Source organism: Oenanthe melanoleuca, chromosome 2, assembly GCF_029582105.1.
Source record: "Oenanthe melanoleuca isolate GR-GAL-2019-014 chromosome 2, OMel1.0, whole genome shotgun sequence".
Lineage (NCBI taxonomy): Eukaryota > Metazoa > Chordata > Aves > Passeriformes > Muscicapidae > Oenanthe > Oenanthe melanoleuca.
Genome location: NC_079335.1, coordinates 104,425,648 through 104,452,699, shown reverse-complemented (window position 1 = coordinate 104,452,699; position 27,052 = coordinate 104,425,648). Strand labels below are relative to the sequence as shown.

General features: G+C 41.0%; 1 protein-coding gene across 3 annotated transcripts in view; it reads right to left on the bottom strand.

Moving 5' to 3' along the window:
* ZDHHC3 (zinc finger DHHC-type palmitoyltransferase 3) overlaps positions 1 to 26,502 on the bottom strand; it is a 33,746-nt gene extending 7,244 nt beyond the window's left edge. Inside the window, exons 1-8 of one of the 3 annotated variants that reach the window (XM_056483638.1) lie at positions 26,374 to 26,500; positions 14,819 to 15,148; positions 11,965 to 12,089; positions 8,709 to 8,805; positions 6,730 to 6,811; positions 4,824 to 4,954; positions 3,770 to 3,852; positions 2,093 to 2,182 (exon numbers count right to left, since the gene is read on the bottom strand). In XM_056483638.1, the coding sequence (XP_056339613.1) occupies positions 3,784 to 3,852; positions 4,824 to 4,954; positions 6,730 to 6,811; positions 8,709 to 8,805; positions 11,965 to 12,089; positions 14,819 to 15,124 (810 nt within the window). In that variant the 5' untranslated portion in view covers positions 15,125 to 15,148; positions 26,374 to 26,500 and the 3' untranslated portion in view covers positions 2,093 to 2,182; positions 3,770 to 3,783. Of the gene's footprint in view, positions 1 to 527; positions 2,183 to 3,769; positions 3,853 to 4,823; positions 4,955 to 6,729; positions 6,812 to 8,708; positions 8,806 to 11,964; positions 12,090 to 14,818; positions 15,149 to 26,373 lie in introns of those variants that run through there. The other 2 variants (XM_056483637.1, XM_056483636.1) reach the window with 2 other exon arrangements.
* Between the last annotated feature and the right edge of the window lie 550 nt (positions 26,503 to 27,052).

Genomic DNA, 27,052 nt, shown 5'->3' with positions numbered 1-27,052 from the left:
GAACAATGTGATTCATCTTTCTCCAGAACACATAGTTTAGAAGGGTAATTAAAATAAACCCAAACTGGAATGTAGAATTTGTAACTAAAACAAAAAGCAGTGAACTATAGAGAGATGCATTCATTAGTTAATTGCCTAGGTGACTAAAGCCTCTACCCTCAGTATATCTGATTTTCCATCAAGCCAGCTTTTGGGCCAGATTCTCTGCCAGTTCAAATTATAACCTGCATGTGTCTCACTGGCCGAACTGACCACGGCCCAAGATCCAGCTTAACTATTAAGCTGGGAGCGTTTTCTGAGAACCACCATCACATAGTCAAACCAGAGTTACAGCCTCTCCCAGCTGGTGAAACCACTGATTAACAGATGAATATATTACCAATTAACGCACTTTTCAACTTACAAGTTGAACACTTAAATTAATTAACGTTTATATACTTCTGCCTGCTTGCATACAGAAGCAAAGGTTCAGAAAGCCATTATATGTATTTCCCAAGATTTGGAGCAAAGAAAGAAAGAACAGCAAACAAATTTTTGGAAAAGTTTTATTGCATTGGTTTTCCATATGGAAGCATTGACAGATTGAAAAGATGCAGCATTCACATTACGTCCAAAATGAGACATCCATTAAATTTCTCCTTCCCTGATTTCTCTCCCTTCCCCTGTGGCTCTGAAGCAGTCTAAATAGGTCAGTTTCCAAAAAGGTATTTTAAACCAAGGAAAGAAAAGATTTCTTGGAAGCCACAGAAGCAGCTGATTTGTGTATTTCCTTTGTTTGTGATTCATTTGATGAGCCCATGGGAGCTGTGAATCAAAAATATAATAAAATTCCTGCCTGAACAGAAGATGATGTAATTAACATTAACAGTTGGAATTATGAATGGTTTAGCTCTACCCGTTTTAGGAATGCCTTCTGTCCCTCCCACTTCTCATCACCACACAGTTCATAACAGCATGCATGCTCCTTACCATAAATATTTCCCAGTTTCAAACCCTTACACACATATGTGTGTGTGCTTACACACATACACATGTGTGCATAAACAGGATAAAAGATTTACAAAGCTCTAAACCAGGGTAACTCTAACAATATAGAATCAATCACCCTGGAACACTTACACATCCCATCAATATTAGTCTTTACAGTAATCTGGGCATTCATGTCAGTTTTTCACGTTAACACTGTTTAGCAGGCATTGCTCTAACAAGTCATTTACCAAGACAAACACACACCAAAAAACATGATTCTGCTATTCTAAACACTTGAAAATTAGCTCTCTTTCTTTCCTGGAAGTGTAAGGCATGTGATAATCCAAAGAATCTTCTAAATCTGATACAGTTATCCTAAAGGGGCAACAATTTCCTGCACACAAGGGAGGGAACAGATAAAATAATGCCAGAAAGATGGAATCAGTTCTGTGGCTGGAAGGAAAAAGGAGGGTGGAGTGGGAATTGGTGTTGGCAACATTTAAGCATTTTAAATGTCTGTGATCACCAGGTCAACTGGCTCACTTGCTGTGCTGCCTTCTGGTCTTGAACCTTTTGGTACGTGAAGTATCTGCTTCCCTGTTCAAGTTCACTTATGAAAGAGCAATGTGCTCCTTCAGGAAGTCCAAAGGTGTCTGTGTAGGGCTGTTGGCACTCACATGTCATCCACAGAGCTCATCACAGTCAGGAGACAGCATGAGAATTTACTCAGAAGAGGTGGGTCATAACAGAGAAGAGAGGATCCCCTTCACATTAGTTATGCCATACAGAAAGCAGAGAGAAACAAATGCCAGTAAAGTTAATGTGATAAAAATGAAAGGAACAAAAAAAAAAAAAGCAGTAGCAGTTTCAGCCAGAGATATAGAATTATCTAAAATGGTGGCATACAGGGCTTTTTTTTTCCTCTGCAATTATCAGCCATTTAATAGACATAAAAAAGTTCATTTTGCTTCTTGTTTTAAACATTCATGGAAAATTTGTAACAGTAGTGCTATAATATGTTTCTATTTTAGTGGAAATGCTGGTCAGGAATTCCTCAGACCACATATTGGTATGGGTCTGCTTTTCCTTGGTCTGGTGTTGCGAATGGGCTAAGCCATGCTATAGAGAACGGATGGCCAAATACTGCTTTCATGTTCATCCATTTTGTTTTTTTAGCCCATCTTCTCTCTTCCTTTTTCAACTGTTCTATTCCCTGAAAACAGAAATATCACATTTTCAGTCAAATACTCAGGTTTTGTAGCTCTGGATTTGGGGAAAGGTCTACTCTCAGTTACCCCTTATCCAAAGGACAGAGCAAGAAAATACAAATGCATCTGCACTGCCTTTCCTTTTCTTCTCACTCTTTTATATTAAAAAAATACTAAAGCTAGAGATTGTTCCTTGGAAATAAAATTGCTTTCATTTCCTTCAGACCTACATACTTCAGGATCATTTTAAGACCTGCCATCCAATTGCCTCTGATGTCAACCAAAAAAACCCCACTACGGAAAACCAAACAAAAAGTATGTGCTTTAATGGCTGAATGCATTACGTGCTAACCAGATGGAAGTTTTAGAAGAAACCATTACAAGCTTGCAGACCAAAAAGAAAAACCAAACCAAAACAAAACCAACAAAAAACTCCCACAAACCCAAAGGTAATCTCTGTAATGATGCTCCCAGATTCACCAAGCAAGTTCAGGAAAGTCCTCATGGCTCAGTATACAGTGTAGCTGAGTCTACCTGGTGCCTCTTCATGTGTCATTAGAACCATTGCTAAAACATGCATGGCCTGACAGCAGGGAGACAGGGTTAAATAAGACACCAATTTGAAGAAATCAATGGCATTGTTTAGTAAAGGTTAGAGGCAGAATAAAAATAAGCCATCAAGCAGTCAGCTGAAACATTCACTAGTTAAACATTAAAAAAAAAATTAAAAAAAAATCCGAAAATATTGAAGCCCAGGAAGTGAATTTGGTCTTTCAGAAAAGCTGTTTATGCTGGGCTGCCACAGAAGAACAATGAGTAAGAACAGTCACTGGAGAGCATCACTCTCCCAGGGGCGGCAGCAGCTGGCAGATCACCCAGTTCTTTGACTACATCTTTTGCAAGGTAGATTTCTCCTGACCTACAAGTCTCCCATGCTACACAGTAGTGTACTGCAATACATCTGTGTGCCTCAAATTACTGATGCTGGAAGCTCTGATGAACACAACATGGGCCAGCTGCAGGAGTTGTGCTGATCCCTGGTAAATGTCACCTCCAGAGACAACAGCAAAATACCAGGGATCTGGGTCCCTTCAGGCAGAAAGGAACATCTCAGCAGGACGGTATACTCGAGAAATGAAGTCTCCCAGTGACTGGAATAAAAAGGCAAAAAAAGGGCAACACACAGCCCTGTTTCTAAAATGTGAATTAGAACACTGCAAGAGAGCACACCAAGAAGCACTTCACCTGGAAATACTTCTCTGCTCAAAACAGATTGCTTGCATACACCTAGCTCAGTGCTAGCCAACCAACAAGACAGAGCAGAACCCTTACTGGTACATATTAAAAAAAAATCCAAAAATAAAAACCCACAACCCAACAGAGGGAGACCATATTTCATTCCTTTATTTTAGAATGAGGCATTGTTCCTTTAACATCTACGAGTCCCCAGAATTAGACTGGAAAGGAGAATCTGGGGATTTATTTGGGTGCCCAGCTGTAGGAAGCAGTTTCTAAAAATTCTTGACAGGTTCCAAAGATAGAGAAATTCAAATGATGATTTCACAAGAAGCTTTGCTAATTTACACACTTACTGATGAATACAAGCTCAGCAGATCTGTACCACACTGTACTTCTTCCTGGGGCTCTCCCCATCAGAAAGCACAGTCAAGTGTTCCTGTCAACACAGACAGGTGGAACATCACCCTCTTGCAGAAGCCAAGCACTAAAGCACTGCAAAAAAAGGCTCACAATGGGCCCCTATGGCATACAATGCCAGTCACAGCTTTCTGACAGCAGCACAAACACCTACTCTAACTTCAACTGGCCATGGGCAAACAAGAAGAAAGAAACCTAAAGGAGGAGGGGAGGAAAGAAGAGTTAAGAGTAAGAACTCTTTTATGACTATCACTTCTCTCCAGCCACTCTGGTTAATTCAATTATCTGAGCGTGCTTGGTGAAGAGTGCAAGTATTCACAAGTGTGGGAACACCCCCAGGAGTCACCAGCTCCATATTTACAGAAGTGGGCAAATACATGGATTTAGAACTGTAATACTACTACATAATATCTACTATGTCATCTTCAAATTAGGGATGGCTTAGCGGATTTGCAGCAGATTGTATCCAGCAGGCTTCCATGAGCGTACTGTTCCCTTTTTCCCTCTGGCAGGAGTTTTTGAACTGTTGAACAGGTAGCTAAAGCTGGAAAATCTTCTAGGCTAAAAGATGTCTGTGTGTTTATGTATTCCTCCCTCAACTACTCATCTTGGCTTTCCAGCACATAAACCTGTGAATAGTGACAACAAGGAGTACACAACTGAATTTCAGACAACACCAATGTAAAAGCACTTCGTTAAAGGGAAAAGATTCTCCAATCCACAGGGACAAATACTGTCTTCAGAATAACCCCAGCTACTTACACCTACCTTATGGGAGGTACTGTGAACACAGCACCCCAGCTAATACATAGGGTACCCTACTTCCCACAGGAACCCTCAGAGAGCACCGTCCAGCACTGTGCTTTATTACACTGGATCTCTCCTCAAAGGGTACATGGGACTACCTGTGCCATGAGGTAAAACCCTGTAGCCCATCACTGTTTCTAGAAATGGTGAGATAGGGTTAAGGAGAGAGTGTGAGACACCCACCGTTTCATCAGTGCAGATGGAGTGTACTTGGGTCCCAAACATAACTGAGGTGAAGATTAGAAATAGGAGAGCCTCAAAACACAAGAGGATGAGTAGAATCACTGTAGTTGGTGGAGAGAAGGAACTACATTCTGTGAAGACAAAACAATGGAGTTGGAAGGGTAGACATAAAATAATGCACCAACTGCAAAACCCCTGCTAAGCCACGAGCTTCCCATAACCAAACTATCAAATAAATTACATTAAAATTATTCCCAGAAAGATACACAGGGAAGCTCTGACATTCAACCATAAAATGATCACTCCCTCAAATCTCAAAAAAAGTGAAAAAACCCACCAAAACCCCTGCAACATATCAAGACCACAACTTTCTTTTCCACTTCGGTGTTTTCCCCAGCACATTGACTAGGATGGCATTCTCCTCCATTTCAACTGGAGGTTTTCTCTTCAGTCTTAGACTTAATAGATTTTCCACAGTGACAAGTCCACTACAAATCTCAAGCTGGCCATCAGGACATAAGCACATGAAGAATCAACATAAAAGCAAAGTGCAACTGTTTCGTAACTGTTCTAAGCTCTAACTTAAAGAAAGTCAGATTAAATCAAGTTCCTACTTTTCCTCATAATCAATAGTGCAAACTCAAGCAAGAGCTGAAAAAAAAACAACCCAGGAAGGTAATTAGAAAGGAGGAGCAGAAGAAAGTAATGTTATAGGGCTGAAGTCAGAGCTGAGTGCTGCAAAGTTGACAAAGTTACAGTAAATGCCAGAATGTCTCCAGATTTTTCCAAAATCTAAGACTCTCACCAAAAGCCTATTTTTCTAATTTTTCTAATGAGACCTTAGGCTTAAACAGATACACCATAATCAGGGACTAGCACAATCCACACAAACACAAGGCTGCTGGAACAACATTTCCATCTCTCCTAACAGCTCTGTTTTGCCACCTAAACCTGGAACAGGAAAGTACTTTCCCCACAGGAACAGGCTCTGAGAAAGGAGATAAGGGAAACTACCTTTCGATGTATCCTTCCCTTATGGCCCTGGCCACTGCAGTCAAATGCAGATGTTCTCAGTGACAGCTGAGAGCTGTTTTACAAAGTTTTGAAGTGCAGAACAACCTTGTCAAATACAATTCATATGTGTATCCTCTGCAGTACTGTGAACTAAAACCAGTCATTATATTGAATAACAGTACTGAAATTCCAAGGAAAAAACCCTCCTCCTTTTCCAAAAAAGTTAGCAGTACACACATGTGCACACACATTCTTTGACACCTTGCTGTTCAACTCAGCATTACATTGAGGATTTTCTACATCCATTTGTGGTTTTAGGAACATGACTGACTTTGTGCAAATGTACTCACTGACTACTTCAGAGTGAATGCTGAGGTTTTTGGTTTCACTTTTTTGAGCTGCTTGGGCTCTGTTTTTGGTTTGTTGGATTTTTTTTCTGAGGAAAGGAATTGTTTGTTCTCAAGAGGGTGGATTTTTGGATCTGAGCTAGCATGTTTTCCTGGCAGTCTTGCAAGAATGATTCACACCACCCTTTTTAAAAAAAGGATAAACATTCATTTTATCTTTTGTTGGCATTCAGGAAATTAGTGTTGTATTCATGTCAACAGTAGGTTATTGCACACATACTCCTTAGGTGTCTTTACATATCTGCTTTTTCCTAGGCACTATCAGATATAAGTTAAAACAAGACTTTCCAGGACAGAGATTCCAGTAGGTCAAAAAGAATTAGGAAGTTCCAGGACTGATTGGTAAGAAGACAAAAAAAAAAAAATAAAATAGAGATAGCATAGCAGAACCTTGAATGCATTCTTCTGAAACAAGCAAACTGCATTTTAAGCTCTCATTCAAAGAATAATCTGTTATTTTAATAAGGTATTTTGTTTATACTCACTTGTCCAGTCTTCTTCAAAGCAGTACAAGAAGTGAAATCCCACCATGATTAGAGCATGCAGGGAAATCAGTGCTATATACATCTGAAAAATAAAGGATGAAAAAACAGGTACCAAGTGAGTTCAAAGACCAAAATGCTAAATCTTATTTAAAAGCTTAGTGCTAAGATTTCAAAATAAAACCAAATCACAAAACAACTCCAAAACCTATCAAGCTCTCCCTCTCCCCTGAAAAAGCACTGTGAAGCTGGCAAATGCCACAACTACACAGACTCATTCTTTCCTTACGAACAGCTCTGAGTGAACACAAGGCAGACTGCTGAATTCAATGCCAGCTGGAACCAAAACCCAGCCTCCTGTGTCCCAGAGCTTACTGTCCTTATCTCAGCTGAGCACTACTACGACTTTCAGAGAACACTAACACCGATCAAGGTATCCTGTTGTCAAAGTTTACATCCTTGCTCTCTACAGCTTCCCAGATAAACAACAGTTAATTTGTTTTAACCAGAAAACACATTTTATCTGTTTTCCAGTATGAGGTCCAGAAAAATGAATTTTTTTTTTAAAGAAGTACTTTTTCCTAAGGCAGACACTAGCATGGAAAGTTTCTCTCAGGCTTTAATATTTCATACTTAATCATTCTTTGTTTAAACGAGGTCTTAGCTTTGTAATAAAAACTGTATGTAACAAAAGGTTAGAACAAAAGCTATGTGCAATGTTACACATAGATTACAATTTACTAAGACAGGGCTAAGAAAGTTACTCTTCTGAACCTACAAACTCTGAGGAAGATAGGCAGACAGTGGAAGTGAGAGAGATTTCGTAACAAGAAACACCTCTGGAAGCAGTAAAAGGCAACAGAGGAGCATTCTGGTTTTCCTTGCAAGTTGAGCATGCTGCTGTTATTTCACTTCCTCATGTATCATAAAGAATACCCAAGAACAAAACCAGCAACCCTTATTTTGTTTCTCTCAACCAAATTAAGTCTTAAGTACAGTCTGCTTGAAAGTGGATATCAAGTTTTAATAGCAAATGAAATCCTTTTGAGATGACTAGAACACCTAGCTCACTTCTCAAGATAAAAAAAAAAAAAAAACCCAAATCCCTTGCTCATAGGAAAGAAATAGGATTCATTCTGTTCTGTAATCCACATCCTTGCAAACCACACCACAAAACACTAAGCCTGTAATTTAACTGAAAATCTCCTCCTTTCTGCTTGGTAACATGAGAACATACTTTCTCAAACCTACAAATGTCTCAAAAGATTTATTAATAAAACAGAGCATCACTGAAACTCAGCCTTGTGATTCTCACACTACTCCCACGGGATATTTGCAGTTCACTTCGATGAAACACATTTCAAACCTTCCAGAAATATCCACTGTTCAAGTTTGTACTCCTGTTTCCTTACTCATGATGCTACAGATATAGTACAAAAAGTCAAGCACCTCCTCGGTTTTCAAGTACAAAAATAAACCACTTGCAATTAAAAAGTGGATAATTCTTATCCAAGGCGATGCAGACTTCTCACTCCTTCTCTGAGATGTGGCAACAGCTCTTATTACATGATCTCACACAGATACTTGGACAACTATAATGATTAGGAACCCTATGTATGGCCTGGGACCCTACCAGCCAATGTTTGATATAAAAGGATGGCCCCTCCCTCAAAGAGCTCAGCACAAGACACTACAGACATTACAAAATAGATACCAATCAATCATAAATACAAACCTCAAAAACCCCTGACAAATGCTTCCTGTGATGCCTTTTCCCATTTTCCCATTGCTGTGGATGGATTGGCAGGGGGGAGCAGGGGGTTCCCTAATTAATGAAACAGAAGCCTGCAGCAGGTCCCCATAAAGTTCTTCCAAAACATGAAGGAGGAGGACACCAGCCCTGGGAACTGCTTCACAGACTATGCACTGCATTTCAGCACTCCCCACTGGACAAGCTCAAGCATTACCTACAAAATACTTACTGTAAACAGTACGAAGTACTTCTGGTTATTCTCTCCTACACAGTTATTGACCCATGGGCAGTGATGGTCCATTTTCCGAATGCACCTCTTGCAAACACTGAAAGAACATAGGTCTTTATTAACAGCACTTTTCATTCCAGGAACACAAGATTTACAGGGGTTTGGGGGACAAAGAAATTCAGGAAAAGAATCAGAAGTGAAATCTGAACATATAAGAATTTATTTGCCACCATATTTATATTTGTGATTTGCTTATTTGACTAAGCCTGTTCAAAATGAACCATACAATACCAAACCACCACTGCAAAAATTAATGCCACACATCAGTGGTACTTTCCAAAACATGGTTTGAACAATACATTTGGGCAGATGGAAAAAAGCTGTGATTTTGTTTAGTTTTAATCTGATTGGCCTATAAAAATGTTGACAAATTAAAACCAAATGAAATCACAAAGATACAAAAAGTAATAATGAATAAAGAAACTCTTCAGAGTTGCTAACAACAGAGTAAGGTATATTTGCCAACATTTGCTGGCAGCAGGAACTTGCAAAAAAAAGAAAATTAAATAAGGTATTAGAAAAGATTCTTGGTGTCAAGGTAAGCCACATACTAGCAGAAAATAGCTGTGGCAGTCAGTCAGGAAGATGGTACCACAATATACATTCAAGTTGAAATTAGATATTAAAGCACTTCACAAAACCAGATTAATAAAATCAAAATTCAAATTCTTGCCAGCGTGCAAATTGTGGCTGGAAGTAAAATAATTAAAACATTATTACTTTGTCTGAACATCATTCTCTTGCTTAGTAACAGCTTCAACTAACATAATAAAGGAAGTATTTTTCTCTGATGCCTTCTCATATGATAGGAGACAAAAGGCAGTCTCCTGATACCACATTGTACAGACAAGCACAGAAATCAAATATGAAAAAACACAAAACCCCAAAGCAAACAAACAATAGACCTAGAAAGGAAAGTCATTCCAGAACAATTCTGGCAGCAATGAAACAGAAAGGACTAAGTGCTCGGCTAATTTTATTTTTCTTCTTATAACAAAAAGCATTTTGACCTTAATATAAATAATAAACTTCAACACCCAAACACTTTAGGGAAACTCAAATGAAAACATAAGCATGTTCTTATCAGCATGTATGAATAAATAGAAAAATCTCTCTGTCAGAACAGCCTTTCACTCACTTTAATTGGTAGGAGGGGATAACCCCCAAGGATATGTGCTATGCCTGAAAAACAAATTAATTGCCATAGGCCTGATGCTAAATGCAAGTCTAGGAGGCAGGCCCTACCTCCCAGCATGAGGCCAGATCAGGAGCACCTTCTCCTCAGGGAAACGTAGGTGTCCTACTACCTGACAGCTCCACGTGCAGTGGGAAACAAGAAAAGCCTCATTTTGCCAGAACAAGCAGCTTAAAATTATTTGGAGCTACATGAGGTCTAAAATCAGCATGCACAGTAGAAGCAATTTAGCCGCCAGGTAAAGACAAGTATCTCTCATTATGATTGAAAAAACAGAAGGGGTGAGGTGAGGAAGGTGGTGAAGGAGGAGAATGCCTCCCTGTGTGCAGGTGTGCACACACTTCCCTTGGGCTCCAGGAGAGATGAGTACCCAAGCAACTCTCCAACTGCTCCTACTTCCCCAGAGGGACAACATGAAACAGCCAAGCCACAAGAGAGGAAGCTGGGAGGGGAGTTTTATTCCATGTACATGTACCAAAAGCAGTTGGAAGACAGGCAGAACAGGAAGCTAGCTGGTGGTAAAGGACAACCACAAACTAAACACTACAGGGAGCAGGGATTGCCCACACTCAGACAGTTTTCCCCATTCAACCACCCAGCTTCCAAATGCTGGCAGGACTAGTTTACTGGGCAAAGGAGACTCACTAAATAGCACATTTATCAAATACACCCTGGTCCCTCTGGCATGCAGCAGTATCTCCTGCTGATGCACACGCTCAGCCTTGGTGCGTTAAAGTCTAATAAATCTCCATAGGCCACAAAAGAAAATGTTTGACTGAAGATTCTCAAGAGCATCCATGCTAAGTGATCATCTTCCCAGATCTTAATGTCTGAAAACTTATCTAAAATGACAGAAAAAAGGACCATGCTGACAAGCTTTTGTGTTTAGCCAGTCTTTTTCATTACCTACACTGCAAGTCACCACCAAGACAGCATTTTAGATGTGAAGTTTCATTCATAATTGAAAAGCTGTCAGAGGGGATTCTACAGTAGCATTAATAAGTGATAGGCATGATCAGATTGCTCCCGCTGAATAACCGACTCCTGATTTTCATTAAAATTAAAAAAGCAACAAAAACAACAAGAAAGTAAAACATTGGCAAACTGAAGCTCTGAAAACAAATATGTAAAAAAAAAGCAAACAGCAGGACAAGTTTGCTCAGCTCATTACCATGTATTTCCCTCCCCACAAGACCACTGCATGAATCAGCACTACCCCAGGCATGAGCTCTCTCTGTAGGTATTAGTTTTTGAGTAGATAAGGAAGTGACACCAGTGCAAACTTATTAACTACTTACTGGAAAGCAGGTTCACTTGCTTTAAAAGCAGAAGAGAATTTTAGGAAGTAGTTATTTTTTTGCTCACTGCCTTTAGTACTAAAAAGCTCACTACCAGTTACTCTCTTCCGGGAAGTTTATCCTACCAGAAAAAAAAAGGACATGACAGATCAGTATGCATACTGATCTATCACATAGCACAAAACAAAGTCACAGTACTCAATGAAAATGTGGAAGTCTGAACTCTTAAAAAACATATACAGTTACCTGCACTTCAGTTTTAACTTAAATATCACTTCTAAATAGAATACACAGTTACACAAATGGGTTTGTAAATAAAAATAAAAATGGAAAAGACACTGACCCTTTGGGAGATGTTTTATGGATTTCTATGCATTTTGGTATAGAATGTCTCTTTTCAAGTCACGTTTACATGAAAATTCATGGAATGTCAATTGCAAGTCTGGAACCAAGGCAGCACTCAAAAATTTTAAGTGTTTCTCACTTTGCACAAAATAGCCCCAGCCTCCTATATATGAAAATTTTTCAGAAAATACATGAAATTTCTTCTGAGAAGCTACAATGTGTCTGGTACTATTGGCAACAGAATTTGTATGCCAATCCCATAACTGACCCACTCCAGTCTCAGACTCCAATAACAAGGCACACTGGTGAATAATTCTTGAGGTCTTGATGAAACAGCCATCCTCAGAAAAGACTTTACCTGCAGTGATGTGCTCTGTCAGGTTTGATGCTACAACACTTTGGGCACTTGTAAACCACCTGTCCTGGCTTTAGCTGTAAACTCTCGATGAACTCTTTTGTGGCATTACCTTTGGGTACAGCACCCTGCAGGAAAAAAAAACAAAACCAAACCGGGAGATTAACTTGTGGACATTGTGGCTGCTAAGAACAGCAGGATGACTTAAAACTATGGGAGGAGAAGGAAAAAAAAGAAATAAAAACTTCCTTAAGATCAACAGAGTTTCAAGAAAAGCAAGAAGATTCAGAAAAGAAATTTAAATGTGGTCTTAAAATATGGAACCACATACTTATACATAATTTTGGTGGGGCTTTTGTTCTTTATTTTAAAACATCAATAAACCTCCACTTAAGCAATTAGTCTTTTGTAGTCCTACAGTAACCTTAAAATATTAAGAATCCTCATCCCTCTTTTCACATCAACAAATTTATCAAGTCAGTGTTTCCTATCACAAACTGAAAACTACAGATGTTTTATGCCAGTAGAAGCAGCTTCTTCTGTATCAACTAAGAGTTGCTGGTAGGTAAACAACTCATGTACTTATAGTTATGCTTCCATTGTGTATTTCTTATTTAAATTAGGGTTTAACATTCAAAGTGAACACTAAGAATTGTCACACCTGAATAAGACCAGGTAAAACATTCCTAGCTGTGCAATTTCCACTTTAAATTATATCTTTAAATAGGTAACATATTGCTGCTACAGGAGTCCAAGTTCATGAGTTTCCAGTCTTTATAGCGACAAAAATTTGCTAAAAACACCCAAAACACAAACAAACAGCAAAAAAAAACAGCAACTGAAAAGCAAACCAAAGAAACTCCCTCTAGTCAGAAAAAAAAAAGCCATGAAACATGGTGTAGAAAATCACTGCTGGTACATAGGCACAATTTACTTCTGTGAATTTAAGGCTTTTTAAAATTGAAATAACAACAGAGATGCAGTATTTCAATAGATTTCTGATGGAACACTCTCCTTTTAATACATTTAAACAACCTTCTAGCAGCAAGAAACAGGAATCACACATGAGTGAGAGAACTGCACATTAAAGCAATAGTATAAGACTTTTTTAAGCAGTCTTTGGGGGGGGGTTTCCCACAAAAACAGGCCAACAGGCCCGACTAAATTAAAAATTACCAAAAACAGTTTCCACAGAATGCTACAACTCATGCTCTCATTCTTCAGTACTCAGCAAAGTTCAAAACTTTAGGAATGTTTTTAGTATGGACCCATTGGAAGTAGTTCCTGAAATGCAGCATACATGCTATCAATTGTGAAGAACTGAGTTGTTAAATTTATTTATAATAAGAATTCTGCTTTTTTGCCTCAGCAGTGCTTTCTGTTTCATTCTGATCCTATATATGCCCCTGGTTCCCCATATACTGGAAGCTTCCTTAATCCCAGACTCACTGTCTGCCAGATTTTACTGCATCCCTTCTCTGTATCTTCCCTCCTGCACTTAATTTAGCTGAATTTCTCATCAAAAAATTGGTATAAAATCCCACTGGCTCTCCATCCACATACATAAATCCCACATCACACTAGGAATTAACGTATCTTTTCCCAATTACTCTCAACAGAGATTGTATTTGCTTTTCCAACACTGCCTGCCTAGCCCATTTCAAAACACAGCTTTTGTTTCACAAGAGCTGCTGCTAACTCTGCAAAATAATTCCAGTGATCTGAAGGTCCCTAAGCATAAAAATCACACAACACACAATAATTAACAGCCACCCTTAGGATACAAACTATCTAACAAACTGCTGCAACTCTCTATTTCCAAGTCCAGTGATCAGAAGTTTCAGAGGCTGAACTACTGCTTACACTTCTGCCCAACAGCAGTAGCATGCAATTCAACAGTCTTTACCATAAATTGTGAGATTACCCCAAATCAAGCCATTTCTGCAGTGCTGTGGCTTCTGGAAGAGCTAGAATCTAAGAAACAAAGATTATACTGAAGTCTTAATGGCATCTAACAAGGGTTTCAAGGGAGAAATAACATTTGGAAGAGACAGAATGTCAGAGGCACACCACCACTCCCAAAAGCAACAAGAACATTTGTGAGGAAGGAGACAGGAAAAGTCTAAGCTTGTCTTTCCTTCCACTGACTAGTGGAGATGGGGTTTTGAACTGGGGCTACTGTCCAGAGGTTATTAAGCAAAATAAAATCATGGGCCATTCAGAATTAGCATGGTGCTAAACTTTATCTTGTCACAAACTGAAAGACGAGAAAGAAGCAGATCTGATCTCTCAAAACTATGTCCTAAGGATACATACAAGGGGATCTCACAAATCTGATGCTTCCCAACTTGCCTAAGAACTGCCAGCTCTTAGATGCTCAGACCGTATTTGTTTCAGCATTGTCCAATCCACTCAACAAAATCAGTAGAATGAGAGATGGTAATACAGCTTTTCAAAACAACATATGTTCTGCTCCGTTCTGCTGAAGCAGTACTTGCCAAGGCAGACAACCAAAACCAGCTTTTCCAGCTTTCCTGTTTGTCAAGACACAACAAGCCACAAACACGAGATCTGCCATTAGGGAGAAAATAGCACCAGAGAGAAACACTCTCCTTCCCAGTGCAGAAAGAGGAGCTGCTCACACACCAGGAATCTAATGCTGGGTCCCGGACTTTGCATCCAACTTGAGTGGGATGAAAAATTAGCATAACACATCAGCAGCCTCACTGAGCAGGCTGACACACAAAAGTTATTTAAATCTGCCACTCACTCAGCAACTGAGTTACCCAACATCTAGCAGACAAGAAAAACACCGCCTGTTTCTTTCCGAGACACACAGAGAGAGGTGTATACTTACTGGATCTGTCAGCATAGCACGACAATGTGAAGCCAAAGCGAGGAAAGCCAAGGTGTTGAACAGTGTGCCATTGATGACACTATAAACATAATCTCTCGATGGAACTAGCATGACAAGAAGGACTACAAAGTCGGCATAGAACACCAGCATCCAGGTAACGACAGCACATGCAATACCACAGCCATCTCGAATAAACCACATTGTTCCCAGGGAAGCGCGGCTAGGAGGTGGAACACACTTTTCCGGCTGGAGGTATTCAGGTGTCCTTTCAATATCTCTGAAGCGGTGGAGTGGAGTAATCATCATAGGCTATTATGTCCATACTTGCATCTGAAAGAGAGTCAGAAACAGTGCTCACTGTTCTGCCAGACATCCAGACCTCTGCTCCGTAATGGCATGGTCATCACGCGGGAAAACTGCAAAAATTGAAATGAAAAAGCAAAAAAAGTAAATAAATCAAACACAAAATAATGGATTGGGAAACCACACTCTTGCACTTATCGGAACACTCCTTATTCAGAAGGCTCTAAGTGCTTTTAAGTAGTGCTTAATTACACACTAGATCTACCTGTGTGCCACCTATACCTCCCTAAATGGAAAGGCAACAAGCTTTTCAATGAAGAAAAAGTCATCAGGTAGGAGCCAACAGGAGCTGCCACAACAGGAACCAAAGGAAGAACTCAGCACTGTCATGGGAGGGGAGAAGAGAAAGTCCTGGCACAACTGCAAGGTCCCTTTTTGCTGCTTTGGACTTGGGAAAGCGAAGGGTCTTTCCTACACATACTGTGAAACTTAGCAAGTGCAAGAGGTTTCCTTTCTCCTTACCCATTGATTCCAAACTTTGGGGTAAAAGAGCAAAAACAAACAGTAACTGTACAGTTAGAATTGCACAACACAGAAAAGATCTTGACAGGAACTTCTGGTCTCGGCTGGAGGACATACTTTCCCAACAACAGTCTCCCATTCTCATCTCCTCCTTTGGCCTTACACCCCTTGGAAGTCTTCTGCTTTGCCATGCCTCTCCCTCCATTTTTGCTCCATCCCTCAACGGCAGATGTTGTGCCTCCCCTTTATGATTTCCAGCCAAATCCACTCTACTGTAGCAAGAGCACCAAAACTGACATTGTCCTGACATTGCTGAAGAGTCCTCTCCTCTCCAGCTCTGCAGACATCTTGTCTACCCAGAGGGTAAGAACAGGAACCAGGAACAGTAATGCTCCAGGTATGTGCCATGCTTGTGTAGTTTCAATGTAACTCCCACCAAATGTAGGCATTTGAGAAAACAGAGAAGGTGCTCCTAAGTCTTTGGCAAGGGATCAATCCATTTGCACTCAATCCATCCACCACTCAATGTTGGAGCACACCTTGGAATGCTATGCTTTGAAAGCAGCTCTTTACACAACCTCTTCCAAAGACACTTCTACTCAGAGTATTTGCTCAGTGCTCTAAATGCTTCATAACACTACACCCTCTAATGACCCACCTTCTACAAAAATGACTACAGTAATTCTACTACCAAATAAACTGAACTGCATATCCCTGAATGGAAGGCATCAGCCTCCTGCTATTTCAAAATGTAAGGCTTATTCTCATAACTTTGCAAAAAAGAGCGTTCATTATGCCATAAAAATTCAGAGAAAAAGTTTACCACTAATTATGTTTTCAGCCAAAAAAGTTCACATAAAGCTATTTTTGTCTTTAGTTGTTTAAAAAATGATATATTTTACACTAAACACAGTGAGAGAATTGCAGAAATCCCTAGGACTTCAAACTTTCCTCCAAATTTTATGGCTAAATTCTGCCAAGTACAAGAAGAAAGGTCTACTCCACCTAACACCAACCTAAACGGAGACATTGCTGCCCCTGTGTCAACAGGGAAGGAGAGAATAGTTTACTTTTCAGTTGTTATTTTAAGAAGACCAAATTCATAAAAGTACAACTATTCTTTCATGGCTAAATGTTATTAATGAGCAGGATGATTACTTGCATCCAAGAACAGAAGTGATGGGCTTTGTGCACCTGAGTGCGAGAGGTGCTGGAACTGCTGCGGCTACAGTGAGAAGCAAAAGGAGTACAAACTTCCCAGGTGCACAGAAGCAGATGAACTAGACCATTTACAATATTTGTTTTCTAACACAACTTGTATAAATAAACTAGGAGAATTAGGTATTTTCTTATCTTTCCACTTCAAACATTTAGTATGCTGCCAAGCGAGTTTAAGATTGTTTATGAATCTGAAGAAAGTCACATGGATTAATGTTAAAGCATATCAGTCTTGTATTAATACACACATCACACAGAACAGAAATATCAAGATGAAAATGTCTTTGTGAGGATGACATTTACTTTGGCAAGAAAAAAGCCCACAACAAAAAACCCACTCCTCATTCACAAAATTCACATAACACATTGTAATTACTCTGTATTTTAACCATAGCTATAATTTAGCCTCATAATTCCTGATACTTAGGAAAACAAGCTATACAATTTTCATAAACAGTGATTACCCAAACAATCTGGCAGTCTAAGTTCAGATAAATCTATATCTACTAGTACATACATACCTTTTCTCCTGTTTTTCACAATTTCTGTAAAGATAATTATGTATTCATACATTCACACAGACTTAGCAAGTATTTCTAACACTTAATTCTTCCACTCCCTCAAGGAAACAGGTTAACCTTCACTGCGTTGCTTAACATCTTATTAAAATTGCTATGCTTGTTTGCCAGCCCAAAATAAAACTGACATAATTAAAGACTCACACCTGACAACAGTGTTTAGTTGACAAGAACATCACATTACATTAAAAAGTAAGAAAGAAAACTGTAATTCAGGTGTTCAATTTTCAATTGAAAGTTTAGACTTGACACATGAGGTGCAGTAAGAAGCTGGGCAAGTTCTGAACACAGACTCTCAGGACTTTTTGCCTAGACTCTGAGCCTTTTTTTCCCCCTAAGGTTTTGTATCCCAAAGCAAAGGAATCAAACAGCCACAGGAAAAGCAAACTCATACTTAACAAAGGAATCAGTTTGACAAGTCACCTTAAGGTCAGTATTACCAAAGACTAACTGAAAGCTGAACAAATACACAAGTGATTAAGCTGTGGGTTTAGTCCTGAACAGCACACTTCAGGAGTGAAATAAAAATTAATCTCTCTTGCAAGTGCAGGAAGTGGTTTCACTTCAATACGAGTTCTACAGCTGTCTCCCAGAAATATTATTGAGCTAAACTGGGGAAAAAATAAGAAAAATCTATTGCTATGTGACTGTCTAAGAAAAAACTGGAAGGAGCCCTGAGGCCCCCTCAGTCTGAAAGTCTGGAAACTCATTCTTGCAGTGAGTTGAGAGGACAGAGCACAGGCCCCTGATTATGGCTGGAGGACAATTTTGTTATTTAATGTACTCTGCCATTTGCTTGCTTTAGAGGCCTCATTAGGCAACAAAATAAATCAGCACATAAACACCATACATTGTTTGAGAAGTACATAGGTGTTATAGTGTTCATTATCTTAAGAGTCAAGCTGTAAGGGCTTAGTCTCAGCTTCTCTCCTACATGACCCGGTTAGTGGGGTTTTTTAAATTCCTAGTTCTTACATACACAAACATCTGTTTTAGTTTATGTTGTCCAGTTTGATATTTTCAGATAAATAATACAATCACCAAAAAAAAAAAAAAAAAAAAAAAAAAGAAGGGTTTTAGTAGGGTGGAAGCAGTAACTTACCCTAACTGGTTTGCCCTTCAATCATGCTGCATATGAACTCAATTTATAATACAGATGGAATATGTCAGCTCCTCCTGCTCTGGAGCAAAGAATATGTAAACAATGTAGGCAAAGGGCTTAAGGACTTAATCTTGGTGTCAGGCTACAAGAGAGGCCAGTAGGTAAGTGTGAGATACAATGACAACACACTCATCAATTCAGCTTAATGATGTGACAGAGAAAATACCTTTTTTTTTATCTGGAAGGCATTTGGCAATATGGGAACAATCAAAAAACATGCAATGCATAAGTCAGAAATGTAAACAAAGCAAATGAAAATTCACTTCCTGCTACAATGAACACTTAAAATATGCTATTACACTCTATGTAAACTTTTTTATCTTTTTACCTGCCATAAGCCATGTAAAAAATATGGCTTTTAATGGCCTGTGATGGCCAAAGAAGGTGCTATGAATGTACAAACAAATGATGTGGGCCTTCACCCAATAAGTACCTGAAAGCCACCTGAGGTTCTGATGTAAAATTTAGAGCAAGCTTAAAACCACCATCATTGTGAACCCACTGATTTTCATGTAATTATTCATGTTATGAAGTCAAGCATATTGCAGAGCTACAGCATTACTATGTACATTGCAACCATTTCCTCTATTACAAGTCCATTAACACTGAACTTTGGGAAGAGGTTACATTTTCATTCTGTCATATGAACAAAGTGAATTTCAAGTTCTGCAAATTACATGAAAACAATACTGGGGGAAAAGAATAAAAAGAAGACAGATCAGGGCAGATCATGGACCTTTTTTTAGGTTTTCAGTTTGGTTTTTATTTCCTTCAAAGATATACTTCTGAACAGCTTTTATGACACTCAGAGTTCCCTGAGAGCTGACAAACAACACTGAAGTAGTTAAATTTTTATCATCAAAAGGAAGCATACTATATTCACAACAGCTAAAGTAGGCAATCTAGATCCATGGGACAGATGTCCTTTTATACAAAATCAACCAGCTCCAGACAGATAAAATGAAACTGCGTGAGAATTAATTTTCAAGTTTATTTCATTTTTCTTTACATAAAACAGCATAGGTTAAAACACTGCATATTTAATCTTCCTTTGTAAGATGTAAGAGAACGTGAGTTTCCTAACTAAAAGGGTTTCTCTACCTATGCTTCTCATGAGATACTTCCATGCAGCCAAAATCTAACAAGCTTATGAAAACTTGCCAAAGCAGAGATAATAAGAAAATATCAGTATTTATATGTATTTTCCTAACGGCTCCTGCAAGCCCTAAAAAGCTTTATCTGACCTGCAGGAGTGCAACAAAACAGGCCAGTTATGCTGAGAATTTTTGGCAGTCTCCTGCAGACTCATCCAGATATCCATCGGCATGGCAGTTTCCAACCCCTGGTTTACAGAACCCTGGAGGGTCAATGGGACATTTCTAACAGGTCTGTGAAAGGCAGCTAAAAAAAGCAAACCTATTATTAGCAGGCTCAAATTTGCTACAGAGAGCTGTACATCCACTGAATACTTCTGGGACTCCACACATGGTTAAAAAAACCAAACAAAAAACAAAAACCCCACCCCACTTAAGGCTAAAAAACCCAAACAGGTAAAAACCTAATCTTGGGTTACAATGGCAAAGGCAACAGGGAAGAAGCGGGCACGGAAGTGAACGCTGTGCTTACAGGACACCCAATGACTCAGATCAAATTATCACAGGGCAAAGTCGGCACTGCCAGCCCTCCTCCAGCCACCCCAGGAGCAGGGAACAGGACTGTGCCTACCACAGACACTTTTTCATTTTTCTCTTGGAAATTCAAGCTACATTAAGGAGTATAGTTACAGCCTAAATATACATTACCAGCTATGCATCTGCTTTTAGCAAAAGGCTTACAAACAACTCAAGATTCTCCTGAATCCTTTGGCTCCTGAAGTCAGGCAATTTCAGCTTTCAGTTCCAATAAAAGAAAAATGGCATAAAGAAATCTTAAAAAAATTACAAGGCTTAAAGTAAATTTGTGTTTCCTGAGGGTAAATGCACAGGCTTGAATCACCTCCCTTGAAAAGGGGAATAGAGAGCACCTAAAACCAGATGGTAACCAATTTATAACATTTCTCCTATATATGAAGGGAGTAAGTGGCTGGACTACAATGCTTTATAGTAATTGTTTAGAAAACTGTTTATAATATCAACCATATTGATGTTATTCTCTATTTCTATTTCTTATTTCAAAGAGGTCACACATGAACAAGACCTTTGCAAAAATGGCTCGTACTAAAATCATATTTTCATTCTTTTTATTAGAAGCATTTTATTAGAGGGGAAGATTTAATTGAAGTCATGCCTCCCTGAAGAACACATTTGAATAGGAGTGCAAATACACAGAGGGAACTTCTCCCGAAGGAGAGAAAGGGGAGGAGGAAATTACCTCAAAGACATCTGTCTTATCTAGAAACTCCATCCTGAGGGCTTGGATCGGGCTGAGAATAACAGCCTCAAAAGAGATGCAGCCACATAAGGCACAAACCCCTCAGTCCTCCTCTAATTTACATCAGCACAGACAAGAAGCAACTTCAACAGTGCCAGAGGAATTCCATTAGTAAAACTGAAAGGAAAATAAGGCCATGTTTTCTGAATTACAAATACAGGGGTTTCCCTATCCTGATGCTTGTCGTATGCAGTCTCTTAGGGCAGATGGTAACAGCTTCCTGGTGAATGTCTGTATAATTTCTGTTTAACTAATGGCCATGTATTGAATAAATAAACTATAATGCAATAAAGACTGACCTAAGAGTCTGAGTTATCTGGTGACTGCACCCCCGCCAAAAGGCCTGTCAGCTGCTAGCCTGAGCAAAGGAAAGCAAAGACAATGTAGTTACTGTCCAAGGTACAAAAACACTGGACCACTATGGATGAGTGACGAAATTGGGGCAACATGTAGAAACAGGGCACAAATCACAAGGACACCAAGACAGGTCAGACTTGGATCTGACTTGGTCTGATCACAAAGCTCTTAATAAGTATTTCATCAAAGATAGAAGGTACTTTATAAAACTGTCATTAAGTAATGAAACATTATAAAATAACTGATAAGTTTTTAACCATCAGAGCTGCAAGGGGAACAGAGAAATTCTGCCACTTCAGTCTTCTGTCTCCTTCAGACTTCTGTCATAGTTTCCCATTAGACCAAATACACACAAGCTACTTAACCTATGTCAAAAGAGAAATATTAATCCTGAACATACCATCTTTGTTACATTGGCACCTATCTAAAATTAAGCATTAGAAGGAAAGAGCAATCTTTCAGGAGAGACTGTACCAGGAAACAGACAACAACAGATGGGGATGTCATGCTTTCCCACAGCATTGCAGCTATCCTGAATGCACACCCTTACGAGAGACAAAACAGGAAAAAATGTCCTGGTCTTCTAGACAGCTTTGCAATTTACATGCTGACTCAAGACTTAAAATAGCAAGCCACTGGATTAGGAGAATGCAAATTCTCAATTTGCCCTTTATCAAGTTTTTTTTGTTTTCTTTTTTAAAGAAAGACAAAAATTAAAGGGGAAGGTTTATCTATAAAACTGGTATTATTTTTAGTTTGAATTTAAAAAAAACACATAATTTTCATGGCATAAAGAATATGTTTTGCAGAGCAGGAAAAGAGTTGCAGTTTTAAAATTTTAATCATAATAAGAAGCTGGCAGAACTCCTCTAGTCTAAAAAATATTCTGAACACTATCTTTCAAGGCAGAAAGAGCACTGTAAATATAAGACATACGTTTCCACTCAACATGGTCTATCATAGGATTTGGTTTTCACCTGCTTTTGCTACAGCTCCCCCTTTACAAGCACAAACAAGTCACTCACCCTCTGATTTTATTCCCTTGCCTGTAGTTTATTACTCTGCCTTACCACATAGGGGTAATTAAAGGTGTAGGTACGAAGGCTGTAAGGCAAATCTACATACTACACCTAAGTGGATCCCTAAGCCAACTACAGAAAGTGCACAGGGCATACATTAAATTAGCACACTAACAACACAGAGACCAAAAAACTATCACCTTTATCTTGCAAAGTTAAATTCACAACTAGAAGCAACGTACGCTGCTACTTCAGAGAACTGGAAAAACCTGCAGGTTCAAAGTTGCTGTAGGTTAAAGCTTTTGAAACATAGCAAAGAACATCTGAGTTGGCAAACTAACCATTTCTTGTTTTGCTCACTTTAGCACCGGCAAGCAGAAAGGATCCTAGCTGCCATAAAAAAATACAATTTCTGTGTGTAATTTCTGTGTGTAATTTCTGTGTTAATTTTCCTGTCTTTTGAAATATAGAGAGCTCAAGACAAGACTAGCTACCATATATATCTTCCTTATCTATTCTGTGCTATATTGGACATCAGTATTCAAATGGCCACTGCAAAGAACAAAGATGCCTACCACATTACTATCTTTATCACCTGCTACAGCCTTCTCTGTATCTATGGTATGATACTATTGCCTTCCCACTAAGCCTGTATATGGTTTTTTTTAACCTTTTTTTTTTTTTTTCAATAGCATAGTACTCTACACTACCTTTACTCACTCACACTGTTTCAGCTTCAGCCCATTTGTTTTAACTTCTGCACGCTGCACCACATTTAAGATTGGTCATCCCTGTCAGTTCTGCATTATTGCAAAACTCACAGCTGAACATGACAAACACACCATCCACCACCAGCCCAGGAGCAGAAACATCAACCTTGCATTTCCTCTCATTCAACATTCCTCCGTTGTCAAAGAATCTTAACAGTGAGTCTTCTGTGTTCTTTTTTTTCCTTGCTGTTTTACTTGCTCCTGGAATAGTATTTCCCAACATTTTTCTAATTAAACTCTGCTGCTGTACCCTTTCCTCTCATCTCCTTACCTTCCCATGCCTATCCTCCCTTTCTTCCCCCCTACCCTCATATTCCTACCAGTCCTGTAACAGCACTGGTTCTGTATGGTTACCCTGTAACCTGGTGGTGCAGAGAGATATGGGGCTATAAGCCTCGACAAATCTCTCACTCCAGCCTCCAAAACAGTCACAAGCAGCCCTCAAGCTGGGGCACAGCAAGAAGCAGGCGACAGGAGCTCACCAGTGCTGCCCCATGCAGTGAGCCAACACCTGGCTGCATCTTGCCTCTAACACCTTGCACCTGACTAGCAGGGAACTGCTGCCGTATAGGGAGGTCTTTGGCACCCACACCCTACAGACAAGCTGGCTCATTCTTTTGGACTCCCTCTGGAAAGGACAATGTGTGAAGTGTTATTGGCAGACTTGCTGCACTGCAGCTCCAGGAATGGGCTATCTTCTTCCCTTACTGCCTGCACAACCCAGGAAACACACAGCTTCGATGAGGAAAGCTTTAATTTCTCATTTTCCTGAACCCAAAGCTTCAGATCAGTTACATGCACAGGTTAAATATGATGTTCCAGGTACAACTAATCACATTTATTTTGCTTCAACCAGATAAGCACAGGATGGGGGAAATAAAAACTGACAACAAGCTATTCTGTTGTGTGATATTTTACATTATCTCCCGTCTTCTGCCAGGAAGGCAGAAAAACTGTATTCCTGAATATTGCCCTAAAAAAAAAGGTCATGTCTACACTGCAGAGGAATCAGAGAAAAGCATAAGCTCAACCAACTAACATCTGCAGAGACTGGCTGATGTATGGGAAATGTCTGCACAGTAAAACAGGATCCATGAGCAAGTCTTCCTGAAATAATGCAGCACACAGGTTTAAACTGCATGGACTGTGCAACACTGCTGACTCCTGTTCTACTGGAGGTGCACGGCAATCCACCCACTGAGAAAAGTAAATTCATATTAGGTAAGAAAAAGAGATTCACCAAAGCTGAGCTACCATTTGCCAGGATACACACATACTGCTGAAGACCGTCAGCTGCTCCCCTTGCTGGCACAAAGGAGACTGCCCAGAAAAAAAAACATAACTATTTGGGCACAGCAGACCTGTATCTGCTGAGGAATTAAGCATTCATCTTCTTGCAATCTGCTTCCATTATTTGGATTAAATTACATCTGTGTACTTTTGTCTACAACCAAACAAGCAATTTCAAACTGAAATAGACACCCTTGTCTTTAACTACATCACTTGAAAATTAAAAGGAAACAGAAACATACATGAGAATACCCAACAGATGTTATTGCTATAGGTCCTAAATGTCAGAACAAATATTTTGGGTTTTAGGCAGGCCTGATATTTGCCCTTTCATAAATCTATAAACACAAAGAGTTTCTGAGTCACACCTGCTAAATCTCAATGAGCATTCAGTCAGACACAACTTACTACCAGCAGCAGGTCCCTCTGGTGTGACAAACACTATTGCATCAGTGAGGCAACACCAAGAGCTACACTAACAGAGTCACAGCCTTTGAAGGAACAGATCTTTACATTGCACATTATGACTCTTATCACCGAAATGCCTGCAATGCTGCACAAAAGACTTACTTGCTGCTTTCAATAAGCAAAAAAAAAAAAACATGGTCATCACTAATGTATTGCTGCGTACACTCAAGACACCTAATGCAGTCACTCACCGTAACTCACCAGTCTCTCCCCTCTCTGTAATTCCACCATATCAGAGCAAACACCCAAATTTGGGCTCCTTTCCTACAGATCTGACATTCCACACACATATTTGCTGTGCCAGGAGTCTGGCACACTGTCACTCCCTCTCATGCTGAAAAACACAGTTTATCTTTTCTGAATTAGGAACAAAGGAAAGAGACCTAACGAACTTTGCTGTCCATCCCACATCCCTCAATGGTACACAGGGAGTGGAGAGCCCGTCGGGGACCAGGCCGCTGCCCCCTCCTCTCCAAGGCCTTGTTTTCCTAATTGTTTCCTTAAAGACTATTTTCTAATGATCCATCGTGAACTCTAGCTTCTTAAAAATTTACATTACAGAACTACTCCAGTAAGACTTAGAAGCTCCCGTTCTAAACCAGTCCGGATTGCTTCCTACTGCCACGAAAAACTCACCATCCATTTCAACTAAACCCGCCACAGTACAGAGTCATGGTTTCGCCACGGATCGCTCCCGATGCCGAGGGCGCACCCGGCCGACGGTGCCATCGGACAACCGCAGCCACACGCCTGGTGACCGGGGCCACTTCGGAAGCGACAGGGTCAGCTCCACTCGCTGTCCAGCTGCTCGCTGGTAGCCACGTCCCATCGCTGCAGCGCACTAGCAACTTAGAGGACCACTGCAATCCACGGGCAGGTAACAGGACCTCGACGAAATCGCTGGAGGCTCCGACTTTGAATTGCCTGCCGAGGGGACTCAACACTGCTCCGAAAGGCCACGGAGCAGACCTAAACCACGTATTTAGCCCGATATCATCCAACGCGTTCAGCCCCTCAGTAGTGAAGCCCAGCGCTGGAAGGCGGCGAGGGGAGAGCGGGAGCCCTCCTCCCGTCTCACGACCGATGGCCACAGCTCCTGGGGACGCCGCTGCGGGAACACGACCCACCGGCCGGCCCTGGCCCGGGGGCCCCGCCGAGGGACGCGGAGCACCGCGCGGCCCTTGGGCGGCCGCGCCATCCCCGGGCTCCCGCACGGCCGAGGGGCCGCGCGGGCCGGGGACACCAGGGACAGCGGCGGGGCCGGGGGCCGCTGGTGGAGCGGCGCAGGCGGCGGCGGGATGGCATCCACCAGCGGCCCGCTGCTGCCGACCAGCTCTCTGCTTGCTCCCAGTTCCCGCTCCCGCCCCGCTCCGCCAGCGCACACACCTGCCCGCCCCCCAGCACCCCCCGCCCCCCGCTGTCAGTCGCATCCACCTACCCCAGTGGCCGCCGCCGCCGCCGCGGGTCCGGCGCGCCCCGCCGCCCCCGCGCCGGCAGCGGCACGGCACGGCACGGCACGGCACCCCTCCTTCCGCCGGCCGCCCGCCCGCCCCTTGCGCGGAGGTGGAGCGGCCGCCGGGAGGAACCAGGAAGTGAACGGCGGCGGCGGGAGGCAGCGCGTCCCCGGCCCTGCCCTTCCCCGCCCCGCCAAGGGCTCCCTGGCCCACGGACGGGCACCGGCGCCGGGCCCGTGCGGCTGCGGACCGCCTGTGCCGACTGCGCGTTAACGGCCCGGGCGTGCGGGTGCCTGGGGGGAAATGCGGGTTTCCTGAGGAAAAGCACCACGCTTTTTTGTTTTGACATGGGAACAGATGGTTTTGCCTCAGCGGGCACCTCAGAGCTCCAGGCAGGTTCAGGGTGGTTTTGATTTGCAGGTATCCAAAATCTGTTGGCACCCAAGGAGGAGTACAGTGCAGAGCAGTGAGGATGTTTTGGGGACTGCAGTATCATTCTTAGGAGGAAAGACTGAAGGAGTTGGGCCTGCTCAGTCTCCAGAAGAGACTACTGAGAGGGGACATCATTAATGTGTATAAATGTCTAAAAGGAGGGGGATGTGGGTGTGCCAAAGAGATGGAGCTGGGTTCCTCTCAGAGGTGCCAAAGCGCTAAGATGCAAGG